Source organism: Corylus avellana, chromosome 10, assembly GCF_965113065.1.
Source record: "Corylus avellana chromosome 10, dhCorAvel1.hap1.2, whole genome shotgun sequence".
Classification (NCBI taxonomy): Eukaryota; Viridiplantae; Streptophyta; class Magnoliopsida; order Fagales; family Betulaceae; genus Corylus; species Corylus avellana.
In genome coordinates this window covers 15618362-15635550 of record NC_142499.1, presented here as the reverse complement: position 1 = coordinate 15635550, position 17189 = coordinate 15618362, and the positions used below count along the sequence as shown (strand labels likewise).

Below are 17189 nucleotides of genomic sequence, written 5' to 3'. Positions count from 1 at the left end.
AAGACGTGACCATGATAACACTTGCCTACGAGGAACTACTCATGAAGGGCCTAAAAGGCAAAAACCACAGGCACTCTCTTAAGACCAATTGAGTCATAGCCTGACCCAGTCTCACCATAACATCAGTGGAAACCAATGCGACTAATACTAATTAAGCATATATAGATGATTCTTCATTGCAAAGAGTCGAACCCACACCCTATTATATGCCCAACCACTTTGTGAATTTCCTTGGACCACTGAACCACCGCCACTAGTGGTAAGAAGATGTATATAATCACCTGCCTTGACCATTAAATATATACTCCAGTGAATTCTAAGTAATATCACTTCGCAGTGATTACTCTTTAAACTTACAACTATGACCATTAATCTAAGTATTATATAACACGTACCGGTAAAAGGCACACTCATTACTCCGGCAGCTACCTGAAAATTTCATTTGAACCTTAACCATCTAATAATAAACATTCAATAAACAATTTCTACTAAAGTGAACCTTACAAAATGCTCTCATAAAATTAGATTTTAAATTACACTATTGGTATCAGAAAAATAATGTCAGCTCGACGCCTCCTAACAAATTCAGAAACCTGAAACAAAAGTCAAGTAGAACAAGAATTAGCACAAACCGTGCAAACATGCATCAACCATCTTAGTACCAGCAATAAACCTCCATCTGAGGACATGGAGAAAAAAAGGATGTTTATTTTTCACTTTTGTAGCCTAGTAGAATTTGTGTTCTCTCATTTAGGGAGGCTTGAGATTCGACCCACCATAGATGTGGACTCGTGGGAGTTGGGGATTCTTCTATAGATTTAAAAAAATAAAAAAGGAGAGAAAAAGACTATTATCACTTGAAAAAAGTCATTTCACATGTGATGGAGCTGCTAATTGTAATGGAGCAACAAAGTAGCACTGTCAAAAAAATCTCATGGCCATTAAGGTTAGCACCATTAATAATATCAGCCCACGAATTAGTTAGATGGGTACATTAAGCAAAGCCGAGACCACTGATTGTAGTGAAAGAATATAATGAACTCATAAATTTGATTCTTTAAATGCAGCAGCAAGATGTTCGTTTTCAAACAATTTACAAATGGAATGCACTTTGAAATGATTTGCAAATCAAAACAAGAATTATGTCTTCCAAAATTAACAACAAAATGCCATCAGGGTTTATTAAAAAACATTGGATGTCTAGTTGGATGTGTAATGTAGAATATGTATGGTAGGATAAATATACCTCTCAAATCTTAGAATAATAATTGATGATGACACAATAACAATAACAACTTAAGTCAATCATATTTATAAAACAACAACAATAATAATCATCACTGTACTTAAACTTTCTTTTTTTATGAGAAATCAATACTGTACTCAAACTTAGGTCAGGCAACCATATAACAACTTCATAAAAGAGCTTACCTTTCTCATGAGAGCTTGGTACAGAAAAGTTGCAATCTGTCTTCACTTAAACAACTGAGTAAACCTTGGCTCATGGCATGTGTGTACTTCACATCACGAACAGGATGTTTTTGTGTATTAAGATGCTGAAGAACTGTAAAAGATGGTAAGTCTTGCAAGATCAAATCGCACATTTTATCATCCCCAGATGCAAACAACCTATTTTGATTTTCTATGTCTATAATTGCAGACTTTTTGGGTAGTCGAATATCATTTACATTGGCACATGCAGAACCCCACTTTTGAAAACAGTTGCTCCCCACCCCCCGATAATGAACATGGGAGCCTTGTGTTCCTTGCCCTATAACTTGAGTTAGTGAAGGTTGAGAAATAGCCATCTCATTTGACATCTCAACTTTGGGACGATATGAAGCAACAATATCATCACTGCTAGGAGAATAAGCAAGGGATATACAAACGCCTTTATTATCTGTTTCAGGAACCAAAAATGGCCTTCACAAAAATCCAGTGAAAAAATGTTAGAATACACCATCACATGGTACTGATATAACTTTTAGACTAATACAATAATACACTAAATGGCCTTCATCAGCCCTGAAGAATTAAATGAAACACTAATATTTTTATTATTTTTAAGAGAGAGGAGTGAGGAGAGAGAAAGAACAAGGTGTGCTTAAAATGGCTTTCTTATTGCAAAGGCACACCCAAAGTTCCGGTCACACCACTCAACTGGCTGGAGTGCAGATTTGGACTGGATGGAGTGCAGATTTGGGTGATTTGCAATTGAAGACTGCCTGGAGTGATCTTTGATCTTTTTCGGATTTCGACTGAAGACTGGAAGGAGTGCATATTCGGGTAAGTCTGCTGTGATTTCTTTTTGGGTTTTGTTTCTTTATTTTGCCATGATATATGGCGAAAAATGGAAGAGGTAGAGGTTGAGGATGTGGTCGGGGTCAGGGCCAGGGTAGGGGTCGATGGTGGAGGAAGTTGTTGAAGATGGAAACTACCGATGCGCTATGATTTGGTCCTCCTTGATTTATTCTGACTTGATCTGAGTGTAGTATTTCCTTTCCATACTTAGTTTTGTATTCTCTCCTATTTAAACCCAAGTAAACCACATGGGAATTATCTTCGAATACTCCCTTCTTTCTTTTCTACTTGGTATTAGAGCACTGTTTGGGTTCCCTATTTTCGGGTTAGTGGTTTCTTTCCTCCGTCCGTGGATGTGCAACTGGTGCACCCACGTCCTTGTGGTTGTGCAACAGGATGTTGCCCAGCCTCGTCTAGGTCACACCACCCAAAGAAGGTGCCGCCAGCATCATCTGAATTGTACCACCAGCAAATGGTGGAGATTTGGTGCTGCTCGATCCATCACGAACACTGCAGAGTGTTTTGTTTATGAATCGATCGTGAAGGGTTGTGTTGTTTGCTTATTTGGTGGATTCTGAGAGTTTACTGGAGGTTTTGAGGATCACCAACGTACTCCGGTGTGGCCGGAGAGCCTCCGGTGGCTCTGTGTGGAGTCTGTTTCTATTTCAGAAGCTGTGTCTTTTGGGTTTGGACAAACGGTAGATCGTTCAGCAATTTTCCAAATGACAGGTAAGTCCTAAGTTACAGGTCGTTTACTCTCGCATAAAGTTGTGTATGATGCAGTAAGTCATGTGGATGCAAAACTCTCTAGTGTTTTAGTTGATAAACAATGGGTTTGGAGGCCTGCAAGATCAGAAGATTTAGTGTCAATACAAAGTTTTCTTCCTTCCATCCAAATTAGTGATTTTGATAAACCTTCTTGGATGTTCTCTAAATCAGGTAAGTTTAATACATCTGAAACTTGGGAAGTAATTATATTCAAATAATCAGTAGTTGCATTGTGGAAAATTGCTTGGATCTCATGTGCAATCCAAAAGCATGCTTTTATACTTTGGTTGGGAATTAAAAATAGACTTGCTAACCAAGATAGAATGCTGAAATGGGCATATACAAGGGACATTAAATGTGTGTTCTGCAGAAATTGTATTGAGTAGAGATCACCTCTATTTGATTGTGGATTTACTAAAAGATTGCGGAGGTAATGAAAAAGTGTATATGGGGTGTTCCTGAAACGGATTGAGAAAGAATTACAGATTGGGGAATAAAAATGCTAAAGGAGAAGGGTTAAGGGCAATAATATGCAAGCTGGTACCGGGGGCAATTGTATACCATATTTGGTTGCAAAAGAACTGCAGAATCAGTCAAGTCTGATGAAAGGATAATGAGGCCATTTTATGAAATAGTGTTTTCTAAGAAGGGTTTCAAGAATTATGTGTTGAATAGGGTTCTTGGGTGGGGAATTCCCCTTTCTAATTTGAGTAAGTGAGTGGTGTGATGTAAATTTTTTTGAATTGTAAAGGTGTTGAATGGTTAGGAGTGAGTTAGAAGTGCTAAGAGTGCCACGTTGTTTATTGTGTACTAAACTTCATTGCTTGATGGAATGACGTAATCATTCAAAAAAAAAACATGTTATAAAAGATTCATCTAGAATTAGAGTTGTTCCTACTCAAGGAATGCAAAGAAATTAAGGTTGGAAGAAGTGCTCCCAAAATGAATTCAAACCATTGAATTCATAAATTAAGCAAAGATATAGAAGGAAAACCCTAGAATACATATCATGGCAAGATAAACCCAATCAACCCCTTCAATTGCATATGGCAGATAAAACATAAAGTGGGGGGAAATACAAAAAAAAATAAAAAATAAAATAAAATAAAAAGGATAATGACCAAAAAAAATTATTGTATCTGTACTTCTTGAATGCATCAAAGTCTATGATTGCTCCTATAGGTGAGGTGGGAGATGTAGAAGGATTGGCAAGTATACTTGGGTGTGGAGTGGAATCGATGCCGTTTATATATTTGGAGCTACCTTTGGGTGCTCATAATAAGGACCCATCTATATGGAATAAGGTCATTGAGAAGATGGAGATGAAGTTGGCAGGGTGGAAGCGAATGTATTTATCCAAGGGTGGGAGACTAACGCTGATTAAAAGTACGTTTTCTAGCATACCCACATACTACTTATCGCTATTTCAAATTCCCAAAGCGTATAGAAAAAATACAAAGAGATTTTCTGTGGGAAGGTGTAGGTGACGAATTCAAGTTTCACTTGGTAAATTGGTCCAAAATTTGCATGCCTACGGAGGTGGGGGGATTAGGAGTAAGGAATTTGATTCAATTTAATCGAGCTTTATTGGGTAAATGGTTGTGGAGATTTGCAAATGAAAGAGATGCGTGGTGAAGGAAATTAGTGGAGGTTAAATATGAGGTGATGAGGGGTGGTTGGTGCTCCAAGGAGGTAGGAGGATCGTATGGGGTGGGGATGTGGAAATGTATCCGAAGGGGGTGGGATGATTTTAAGCAACATGTACGGTTTGAGGTAGGAAACGGGTCTCGAGTATTGTTTTGGCAGGATGTGTGGTGTGAGAAGGTATCATTGAATACTTTGTTTCCCACTTTGTTCAATATAGCATGTGTAAAGGAGATATGGGTGGAGGAGAATATGAAGACAGTAAATGGTGCTATTCATTGGAATGTAAGGTTTATTCGAACTGTTCATGATTGGGAACTGGAGGAGGTTTCGAAATTTTTTGAAATGTTGTATTCCCAACAGGTAAGGCATGATGGGGTGGATAAAATTTGCTGGATTCCCTCAAAGAGAGAGAATTTTGAGGTGAAGTCATTCTATAAGGTGAAGATTAATTCAAACCCGGTGGATGGCCCTTGGAAGATTATTTGGAAGAGTAAAGCTCCTCCGCGAGTTGCTTTTTTCGTATGGACGGCGATGATGGGGAAAATATTAACGTTGGACAATCTACGTAAGAAGAACATCATTGTGACAGAGTGGTGTTGTATGTGCAAGAAGAGTGATGAATCTATTGATCATCTATTATTGCATTGTGAAGTTGTTGTAGAGATATGGAATATGATTCTTCAGCTGTTTGGTGTAATGTGGGTGATGCCGGGTAGGTTGAAGGAATGGTTGGGAAGTTGGAGAGGGCAAAGGGGTAAGCGGTCAGTCATGCAAATCTGGAGGATGGCCCCTTTGTGTGTAATGTGGTGCTTATGGAGAGAAAGGAATGCAAGGAGTTTTGAAGATTGTGAAATGGGAATTATAGAATTGAAGAAAAGGGTGCTCCAAACACTTTTCTCATGGAGAGTGTTGTGGTATTCTTCGCAAGTTTCAATGCTTGCGGAATTTCTAGATTTATGTGCTTCATTTTCAGTTTAAAGCTTGTATTTATGGGCTCTTTTGTATACTTCTTGTGTATATAGGTTGCGCCCCTTGCGCTTTTTAATACATTGACATTACTTATCAAAAAAAAAAAACTTCTTGAATGCATCAATGTGTAACCAGTTTGAACTAAACCAAGGAGCAAATTGAAGTAAGTTAGGTTTTTGTGTTAGCAAATTCAGTGTCAATACTAATGTAGTTGTAAGTCCTTTATTAGGGTTTAAGTTGGTTCTGGAATTAAGGAGAGTTGTTCTGAAAAATATCAAGTCAAGAGGCTGCCAATCTAAGCCCAGTTGATAGGTGATTGAACATGAGTACATTGCACTTCAAATAAAAAAGCCACAGAGAGGCTAGTTGATAGATGGTTCATAAATGTTCGAACATGGCATTCTAAGAGTTGAAAAATTGAGCCACAAAGAGCTTCGATTGCTCAAACACGATGTTTTCACAAGCTTCTCAAAAGAGCCACAGACAGCTCTGGTTGATAGCCGATCGATACAAGTTCAAATGAAGGTGTTCAAAGTTGAACCACAAAGAAGTCCAGTTGATACCTGATCGATAAAAAGTTTGAACAGCCGCTTTGTTTTGTAAACCAACTTTAACCTAAACTTTAGGTTTTCTCAAGGCCTATATAAGGATTGACATGCACAATTTTTCTAAGGGTGCTAGGCCATATTTATGTGTGCTAAGTTCTTACATCCCTAAGCCTTCATTGAGTGATCTCTCTTAGAGTTTATTCGTAAAACCACACAAGCTTCACAAAAAGCCTTAAGACATCGGAGTTTTGGGATTGCAAGGGTGCTAGGCTATTGCAGTAGGAGATAAGTGGATTGCTTGTTTGTACAAGGTAGTGTCTGTTACAAAAGTTTTGTTAAGTGTAAACTTCTTGCAATTGAATTCTTCTATATAGTGGATGAGTTTTTTGAGTTTGGCTGCATCAAAGTGGTTTTACCTTTAAAGAGTTTTTCAAAGGGTTTCTACTTCGTAACCAAATTGTATTGATTGATTTATAGCTTTCATATATCTGGTGATTGTTTTATGTGGTTTTTAATTTGACATAAATTCCATAAAACACTTATTCAACACCCCCCACCCCCCCCCCCCCCCCCAAGTTGTTGTTTGGGGTCTAAACTGCGTTTTTCAAAGTATACGACAAAGTCAAAAGGATCAATAATTTATTCAAAATGGCTTTGTACCTGAGCAAGAAAGATGAGAACAAACTCAACCAATACATACATACAATGATAACAACCTACCCTTCTTCAGCACCACCAAAAATCCACTGACATAGGCCAATCGACGAAGCAGATAGGACGGACCTAACACCGGAAGTAAGAGTTGAACTATGTAAAAGTGAGTGAATGGTATGCACAGGATTGCATGTCAGCCCCCTCAGGGAATAAACAGGCCCAACAGTCTGGCGAATATCAAACACCAAAAGGGAGCCATTCTACAAGAAAGGGAGAAAAGAAAGTAAAAGATCAGCATAAACTACTAGGGTTTGCAAGATACAAAAACACAACTAAAGGCCAGACCTGCAGTCCAGCATATATGTAATGTGAGTTGTGGAGATCCCATGAGCATGACCAAGCAGCAGCCTGGAAGTACATATTCCGTTGTTTAAGTAACAATAATAACAACTTTCACAGAAAGCAAATAGTGAAGGAAAATATAGAAAAAGGGCCAAAGTACCCCACGTTTGGGATATGTAGATAGAGAGTTAAAAACAGATAATGGCATGAACATACATTTCTCTAAACATATAGACATTAGTCGGAAAAATTTGATGAATTTTTTTTTTTTTTTTTTTTATACCAGATGGAAACTGTGGTATGTCCAGGAGTAACATATTCAGTTCAATATCAAGTCAGCAAGGATAGAACCACTGTCTGAAACGAAACAAATTTATGGGAGACTCTGCACCATGCACTCTGTATCCATGTCCATATAGAACATAATGAGTATTGGATCTGGACTTGTTACTGCAACTATCAGCACCATGCAAAGAACCAAGAACATCACATACGTATACTGCAACCCACTCAACTAAGGAACTCCGCAATTGATGTTTTGGGAAGGTTCCACATATTAAAGAGTAAGAGGAAACTTCATTTAACCCCCTTCAACTATTCTCGCTTTTGCAATCTTCCCCCTAAAATTCAAAAACTCTCAATTTAGTGTATCAAACTTTAAAAAAAATTTGTAATCTCACCCCTCCCGTTAGGGTTTGGAGTTAAATTAGATAGTCAAATGGTGAAATAACCATTATACCCCTATAAAATTTATGAAATTACAAAATTACAGAAAAAATTGGGAAAATACAGGAGTATTTTGGAAATTTCTCACCCCCTCCGTTAAATCCTAACGGAATTGTGATATTACAAATTTTGTAAAGCTCAATACACTAAATTGAGAGTTTTTAAACTTCGGGGGGAGATTGCAAATGCGATGAAAATTCAGTAGGATTAAGTGAAGTTTCCTCAAAGAGTTACAGAGGGCCTTCATCTTGTTGATAGATTTCATTTATCTCCCTTAATGAAGTTTGCTAAACTAAAATTTTGGACTTGTGCATCCACATAAGACTCATCACATAAAAATAAATCATTTGTAGTGTAGAATTACAAGGCAACAAAGAGTTTTTGGAACATTTCTAATGGTGCAAGTTCACGAAGGAGAAGCCCAAAAGCCCCTAACCACATTATCATGATCTAATCGTACCTACAATCTTGTTCGCTGTATATATAAATATATGTATGTAACATACATACATATACATACATTAAAAGCAGCATAAGGCTATGGAACCTGAACCTGATATCAAGATTTTTTATTACTTGAAAATAACATATAAAATGGATTGAACTTTTACCGGTAGATCATAGGAAAGGACGATATTGTTGCTTTCCAGACTGTAACAAATGGAACAACCATGTCATCAAGGTAAAAGATTAAAGACGAAAAAAACCAAAACAATAGTCGATATAGATAAGGTCACACCTGAGAACTGATAATTTTGCCATTGAAGCAAAAAGTGCATGGCTGCCATTAGAAGGAGAAATGCATAGGTCCCTAATAACTTTCATATTAGAAGGAAGCAAAATATCTTCCTTTTCATGTGGAGGTATCAAGCTCATCTGCAAAACCATGCTCAAAAGAAAATAATTACAATAATTTTAGGAGCAGTTCCCACAAAATCCGAAAAGTCAATGCTACTAAAGCCATAACTCAAGAAACTTTACTTTGGTAAGTACAGATGTTGGCACCATCCCAGACAGCCTTCGCAGGATAAATATAATTTGGCTTGAAGAATCTACATCAACTAAACGTGCACCATCTACCTGGAACTCTTTCTACAGAAATTTAAACGATAAGTTACTTGATGCTATGTGGCAGCAAACATTACTCAAGGAAATGGTTGATCAAGTTAAAACACAAATAAGTAAAGAAAAAGATGTTACAAGAAAAGAAATTAGGAATGGTAAATCACACCATCTAACTACAAATAAACCTACAAAAATTATTTACCACCTTTGAACTACAAGATCAAACAAAAAAGGCCCTAACTTCATGTTTTCAGCATCACTAGTCCATCTATCATGTAGTTGTTGGTTGAAGCACGTGAAACATATCATGCCTTTGTCACGTGATAACTTGGAAAAGACCGATTTCCACGCTGTACCTTGCAATTCAACAACCCACAGTCTACTTGTGTGAAACCTTTGCCATACTTAATTTGGTTCTTTCACAGATTTGGATTTTGGTTGTAATGGGTATTGAATCATGTTCTTGGTTGGGAATAATGTGGATTTTTATCCCACAACTAACAAGACTGCTTCTAAGTTGCGGAGAAAGAACTGTTCAGTAAGGAAAAATGTAACAAGTTGTTACATGACAAGCACATGATATATTTCCATCATTTCAAGAAAATGAAAACTTTGTAGACAGACTATTAAGACTGAGTCAACTTGAAGCGCTTCATTGTTTAATTTAATAAACTATCTCGAATACTAAATATTGCAACATCAAATAGAACAGTCTGAACAAAGCTAACTAGCCACATAATCATAGGATTTGCTCCAATGGTAAAGAAATTTGTAGACAACATAAATGCATTTGTTCCTCATACTTCAACTTACAACGGTTGTGTTCCAAAATAAGTTTCAGTCATTAGGGCCAAAAGAAGAAAGAGAAAGGTGTCCAAAGGAACATTACAAAAAGTTAAGGGCTTGCTTGAATGAGTGATTTTTTTGTATTCTTTTCAAAATTGTGAATACCGATAAGAGAAAAGTTGTGTTCCAAAAGGCGTCAGTGTCTGTGTGGTTGTCCAAGAAAAGTTTGTCTAGTTATTTGGTGAAATCCGCAACATTACGATGGTTGGCCCTATGGCTTTGTAGTGCCTTATGGAGGTCTATTTTCGAATTATTTGAGTTAGCATGGGCCATGCCTTGCCATATAAGAAACCTCTTCACTTGTTGGAGAGGGAAGTGTTGTAGTCCTCAAAGTGAAGCTATATGAAAAATGATTCCACTATGCATGATGTGGTGTATTTGAAAAGAAATAAATGACCGAAGCCTTGAAAACAGTGGCAGACTTGAAGGCCTTCTTGTTCTATACTATTTTCCAATGAATGATTATCTATGATTGTTTTCATATTTCTAGTTTTAATGACTTTCTTGATTTCTTTTCTTTTTATGGCTAGATACTTCTCTTGTATATTTCTTCCTTATGTACTTGAGTGTGCCCTTTGGTTTGGTCTAATTCGCATGTGTATACATTTTCTGATTTCTTAGTGTTATGTGCTTCCTTTTCTACCTAGTAGGGGTTCTTTTGTATTCTTCCTATGTACATGGGTTGCGTCCCTCTACACGTTTTTTAATATACATTATTTATTAAAAAAAAATTGTACTTGGGTGTGCCCTTTAGTTTTCAATTAATCTCGTTACTTATCAAAAAAAATTGTACAAGATGTCATGTCCTTTCAACACTTTGTATCTTTCAACAACTGCTTATGTTTTTCCTTGAGTTATTAATTATCATGATTTTCCTGTTCTTTTTGCCCTTAATAGTTAAGTGGCTTCCTTTGTATACTTCCTATGTACATGAAAGCACCTTACGATTTTACTTGATTACTTATAAAAAAAATATATATGGTGAGGGCCAAAATATACTAAGCCTCTCTTTTGTGAATCCCTATACTTGACAAATTCGGCTTAAATCATTGTATGAGTGGATGCTTGCTTTTGGTTGAATCCCTAATTCTTCCTTTTTAAAATTTATTCATCATAAAAATTTAGATTGTAATCTTTAGGTGAGCCATTTGCATTTACACTGTGTACTTAACGTATCATTGTATGTAGTAGCTCAAGGTGCATGTTGTAAGAGGAGAGGGAACCTAGCATAATGGACAGCAAGAAATGGCAAACCTGTAATATGAAACTACAAGAAGATCCTTGCACGCACAAACTTGAGCCAAAGTTGTGTCCTACAAGAAATATTCAAACATACAAATATTTTTACACAATTCAATAGGTAGAAAGAGAGAAAAAAAAAATGCTTATAACACTTCAGCAAAGTTACACAATTCAAATATTTTATCTTTGTTTTATGATACTTTGTATTTATGGATGATGGCGTATATGTTTCCATTGTCAATAAGTTTTAGTGATTTCCTTGTAAGTTTGGCACCTGCTAGTTAGGTGGTTCCTTTTGTATACTCCCGGTATACTTAAGGGCGCTGAGATTGGTTTATTACTTATCAAAACAAAATACTTCAGCGAAGAAGGCAGCAAAAAGCATCAAAAACCATAAAATCATTGTTCAAAAATTCCTCAATGGTGGACATAAATGACCTAACCACAGAATCACATTGGAGAACACATATAATGTACAATATATACACATGTATGAAAGTATTTGCAATTAACATTAAGCATGAATTTCACAAGGCAATGATCTTCCATTAAGAAAGATTATTACCAAACATAGGTCTTCCTTGACAGTCCCCACCCGCATTTACTAATCCAGATGGCCTGCTCTGCATATCTCCTACTAAATGCTCCAAATAAGTTTCCCTCTGCAAAGAAAAACTTTTGAGACCAAAAAGTAACAAATAAGGGATAGAAAGAAAAAAATAATAATAAAAGAATTTTCTTCTACCTAAACATTCCAGCGTGCTATTTGCAACTTCACCAACAGCAATAGTAGAAAAGAACCGATGCAGCACTTGAAAAAAGTCTTTTTTATTTAAATAGAACACTACATCCCAATGATTCTAAAAATTACAGAAACATGCACAGATATCATGGCTGGATAAAGAAAGCATAAAACAGCCAACCATAAAGCTCAATGGAAGAGAGATTTAATATATAATTTGGTCAAGATGGTAAAAATTAAATCAATGTTATCACATAATTACAATAAATCATTGTACAGAAGAAAGTATAAAGAAAGAGATGGAGAACTTAGGAACGACACTATTGCCAACAAAAGTAGTAGAAGCTCACAGAAAACATGGCTGCTGATATTTGCTACGTAAGAAGCACCAAAGCATAACGCACACTGACCAGTAAGAATTTCTGATACCCAATTGGTTGTGCAATTCATACAATCAAAAAGTGTACATAATTTCCAATCAAACATACCTCTGTCAGCTGGCAAACTTTTAGATGCAACTCAGCTTCTCTCTTTTGCCATTGAGCTTCTCTCTTTTGCCATTGAGCTTCTTTCTTACGCCAATCAACACCCTACACATCAAGTATAAAACTAAACACTTGCTCCATATGCTAACCAAGGACCACTTGAAACTAGGTCGTTACACTATTATGCCCTTTTCTTTGGGGTTTTTTTAGCAAACCATAGCAGACGGAACCTGATCATCAGTTTGCCAAACCCCTGCATATGTGGGTATCACAGATTTGAAAAATCCATCTAACACGGCCATCAATTAAGAGATGTGACCAACTTTTTTTTTTCTTTGCCCAATAAAATTCCCACCTTCTTCTCAAGAGAAGCACATTTAGCCTCAAGTGATCGAATTCTCTGCAAACAAAAAAAGCCATGATTCAGATTCAGATTCCTGTTAAGTTTCTTCGGATATAATAACATCCCCACAAGATTTAAGGTGACCTTTTGTGATTCTTCATCAACCGCAACAACCTGCGATGCAAAAAGCCTCCTTACATCCTTCAATGTGCATTTCTTATTGCATTGAGGACACTACATAGCGGGGGCAATACAAATGTCAACAAACAAAAGGTTCGTTCCAGATAATTCATAAAAACTACGTCAGAATTATATAGCAGACAATACCTTTCCAGAATTTACACGTTGTTGTAGCCATTTCTTGATGCAAGACATTCCATAAATGTGCCCACAAGGAAGACAGCTGCAGTCCTCAAAAAAAAAAAAAAAAAAAGAATAAACACCAAGAGAGTGAAAATCACTAAAATTAACCACAGAAGATTTCGTGTCAATTATCAAATTAAACGAAACCCTGAACACACACAAGCCCTCTTACACAAACTTTTGATGCCTTCACGCTCCTATGAATCCAAAATTCAACATTTCACCAGTTTACCACTACGAAACCTGAAAAAGAAATCCCTTACCCACTCCACCCTAGTGCCCAAATCAACCTAAAGATTATAAATTTTTTCTAATGTAACCGGAATAAAACCCTAGGATTCAAGGTTCTGAAAATTCGAATACATGTGAGAAAAAAAATGGCCAAGGAAGAGTAAGCATTCGCACCAGATATAATGGCCACCGTCAGTGGTCCAAGCTTCCATGCAAATAGGGCAAAAGAGGCCGTCGATTTCACTCCGATTCCACTCATTCCCCTGGGAATCCTCAGCGCTCCCAACTCCGTACGAGCAACACGCTTCTCCTCCTTCGGTTCTCCTCCGCTTGTGGCCCCCTTCTTCCACCCTAGGAGATTCTAGCGCCGGAACATACTCCTCGCCTTCTTCGTCTTCGGTTTCTCCTTCTTCTTCGTCGTCTTCGTCTTCGTCTTCGTTTTCGTCTTCGGTTTCTACTTCTTCTTCGTCTTCGTCTTCGTCTTCGTTTTCGTCTTCGTCAACGCCTTCTCCTGTGGCATATACCTCAAATTGATCATAGTTTTGGAGAAAGAGAAGGTAATCAGGGTCAGCGTCGTCGTCGGACATTGCAGCTTCGACCGTCCGTGAAGACAATGCCGGAGAGTTTTGATTCTTTGCGTGCGGAGAGAGACAGTGAGACTCAGAGAACTGAGAAGCGACCCAAAAGTGATGGCGTTTTAGAGGATTGTTGCCTTGATGGCGGGTAAGCCTTTGCGAAAGGAGCACTGAAGAGTCAGACAAGTGTAAGAGTCAGATGGCTTTATTAAAAAAAAAAAAAAAATTAATTCGTAGAAATCCCTCTCTCTTTCCCCATTTCTTTTTTTTTTTTTTTTTTTTTAGTTAAATTTTTATGAATTAATATTTAGTTTTTAATGTCTCAAAATTTGTTTTTAAATTCAAAACTAAAATTTAGAGGTAGAAAGTTAACCCTTTAGGGATGGTATTATCAAAAATGGTTTCAATCATCCTAAATTTGGTGTTGATAATGTGATGAAAATGCTTAAAGACACTCATTTTCAACCTCACCAATTTGATGGAAAAAAAGTGATAAGTTTAATAGTGAGTACTATTTACTCACCAATTGAATGAAAAATAGTTTATCTCTCCACCTTTTTATTTTCCGTTTCTCTCTTTTCCTTTAATAATTAAATAAAGAATAAACAAATCTTTAAAAATATAATATTTAAATAGAATATCGAAAGTTAATTGTTAAAATAATGAGATTACTATGAGTGCTCTAAAAAAATTAATAGTTAAAATAGAGAAAAGTGTATTTTTTGTGAGTAAAATTTGTTAAGGCTACTAATAATGCTTCTAAAAATAACTCCTTTTTTTAAAAAAACAAATTAATGAATATAATATTGTAATTTTATAAATTTTATAGGACATCATTTTTCATCATTTTAATATTTGATTTAACTCTATAGCATATTCTGACAAAACAGGTATTTGACATGATCTGTTTACGACTTGTTTATCTTATGCATATTTTTTTGTAATAAAATTTATCTAAGCGTCATAAATAATAGTTACATGCATAAGATAAACGAATACATATTTATTTGGCAGATACCTCTTTTGCCTGCCCTAAATTATAAGGGTTACCTTGCTGCTTGCATACTTTTTTAAATTTTGATATAGTAAATTAAATTAAATTAAATAATTATTGGATGATACCGACTTATCAATATTAATCAACTCATAGATTATTTATAGTTAAAAAGGAATAAATTTCAAGATTGTAAAATAGTGGTGAAAGGTAAGATTCCTAGTGCAACGAGGTAGCTCCTCCTTTTTATCTGGGACAGAAAGAGAAGGACGAAGAAAAGCACAGGGATGGCTCGGAGCGTCTCCTACCTAACTGGCTCTCAGCTGCTCTCTCTCAAACGCCGCCCCAATATTGCCATCATAGATGTCAGGTTCGTTCACTAGCATACACTCTTCTTTCCAATTTTGTTTCATAATTTAGCTTTTCTTTTTTCGGTGGATTATTTGATTCTTCCATTCATATGTGTTGACGGGTTTTTCCAGGGATGACGAGAGAAGTTATGACGGTCATATATCTGGGTCTCTGCACTATGCGAGCGACACTTTCTCTGACAAGATATCCAATCTTATTCAGGAGGTGAAGGGGAAAGATACCCTTGTTTTCCACTGCGCTCTCAGCCAGGTTATGTTGCAGTTTTCAAACCCTGTTAGGTTTTCCTGATTTTTTTATTTATTGGGTATTCGTTTTTGGATTCGATTATCTACTGGGTTTCTTCAAATCAATCCCTGTCTACTTCATATTATTTGTGATGCTGAAATGAAAAGTTACATACTTACATGCACTCAAAAAATTCTAATACAAGTACCCCAAACTCCCCCAAAAAGATAAAATTGTATTATACATACCATTTGTGGGGAGGGGAGGTGTGCTGCGCTGACGAAAACAAATTGAATTGGAAAACGCAATGCAGCATGAGCATGTGATTCTTAGCGGCGTGGAGTATGTTAGTGTTGGAGTACTAATCAATCAGTTGTTTCTTGTTGATTTTTTTTTTTCCTGTGACATAAAAAAGTGAAGTGAATGCAGTCTGAAATCTGACTTGCAGCCACTATTTTGTACTCTGTGATTCGTCATTGTATTTGTGGATTGCTAAATGACTGTTGCTGTCGGATGTGCTGACCACTTCAAATCATTGGTTGTGGTATTAAACCGGCGAAACTTTGCAACGGAGTAGCTTATTCGAATGCTATATAAATTCATTTACTATGTGCATCACCTGTCTTTAAGATCCCTGTGGAAAACCACTTTATCTTGAAGTTTTGCATATTTCATTAGATGGAAAACTTAAAAAAGCCACAAAGCCTTGCACTAATTCTTGATCTTTTTGGTTGTTCTCTCTTATATACTTCTCGTGGAGTTGGGTCACGCTCTTTGTGCTTTTAATAAATTTGCTTTACTTATCAAAAATAAAAATGCAGTCTTCAAGATTTTTGACTCTATATACTATGACGCTCAAACGTCTGTATCTGCATATTATTTAAGAACAAATCTTCTTCAATTAAACAAAAATTTGTGATTTCTTTTCGTCGCCCTTAGCATTAGTATACTGAATTTGCATTCATAAATTTGTTTCAATCTGATTTAAACCATTTTTTTCTAAATTTTTCTTCTTTTCCTCACACCATATGTAAATAAAATTGTTGCATTTAGGTTGCTTTCAGATACAGCACATTTATTTCTGATGCATTTGTTTCACCTTATTTTCCTGGTTCTTCACATACCACAAAGAATTTGAAGCTTAAATAGTTGGTTTGACATGTTGCATCAGTCAATAGCTCCATTGATAATATGATACGTTTGAAATTTACCAAATATGGTTGAAGGGTTTCCTGATATCTATACAATGTTATGGTTTTCTAGGTTCGTGGACCAACTTGTGCGCGAAAGCTTGCTAATCATCTTGAGGAGATCAAGGAAGATGCAGGAATAAAGAACATTTTGATTCTGGAACGTGGCTTCAATGGCTGGGAAGCTTCTGGTAGACCTGTTTGTCGCTGCACTGATGTGCCTTGTAAGGGGGCGAGTGCTAGTAATTAATTGAAAGAAACCCTGGACCGGGGGGCCATACATTGTCATGTTATGGCCATCTACATGCAATCTCGGTTATCATAATTCATGGCAAAACGATTATGTTATTTACTTCATAACATAGAGAGTATATGATGTGTTGCCTGTCCATTTGTACACTACTTTTTAACCTCCTCTATTTTCTTAAGTATTCTGGAGAGAAACCCATGGATTCTATTATGAATGCAAAAAACAATTTTGCTGTTATATACAGTTTAGTTATTCTCTTTTATCACGTGCAAATGCAGGCCCTTGGTTGGGCTAATGCAGTAGATAGGCCC

The 17189-nt window shown here is 36.4% G+C and overlaps 2 protein-coding genes across 2 annotated transcripts; one reads left to right on the top strand and one right to left on the bottom strand.

Annotated features, from left to right (window-relative positions):
- Positions 1-266: 266 nt before the first annotated feature.
- Positions 267-14006, bottom strand: LOC132191312 (Transducin/WD40 repeat-like superfamily protein). Its single transcript, XM_059606262.2, has 14 exons — positions 13447-14006; positions 13006-13081; positions 12823-12912; positions 12691-12735; positions 12339-12440; positions 11674-11770; positions 11121-11179; positions 8937-9047; positions 8695-8831; positions 8567-8606; positions 7233-7295; positions 6954-7147; positions 1432-1923; positions 267-593 (listed from the first exon to the last, which is right to left on the bottom strand). Exons 1-13 carry the CDS (start codon positions 13857-13859, stop codon positions 1437-1439), a joined length of 1914 nt encoding a protein of 637 aa, XP_059462245.2. The 5' UTR covers positions 13860-14006; the 3' UTR covers positions 267-593; positions 1432-1436.
- A 1044-nt stretch (positions 14007-15050) lies between these two features.
- CDC25 (Rhodanese/Cell cycle control phosphatase superfamily protein) lies at positions 15051-17115 on the top strand. Its single transcript, XM_059606263.2, has 3 exons — positions 15051-15211; positions 15324-15462; positions 16702-17115. Exons 1-3 carry the CDS (start codon positions 15129-15131, stop codon positions 16876-16878), a joined length of 399 nt encoding a protein of 132 aa, XP_059462246.2. The 5' UTR covers positions 15051-15128; the 3' UTR covers positions 16879-17115.
- The last annotated feature ends 74 nt before the right edge of the window (positions 17116-17189 follow it).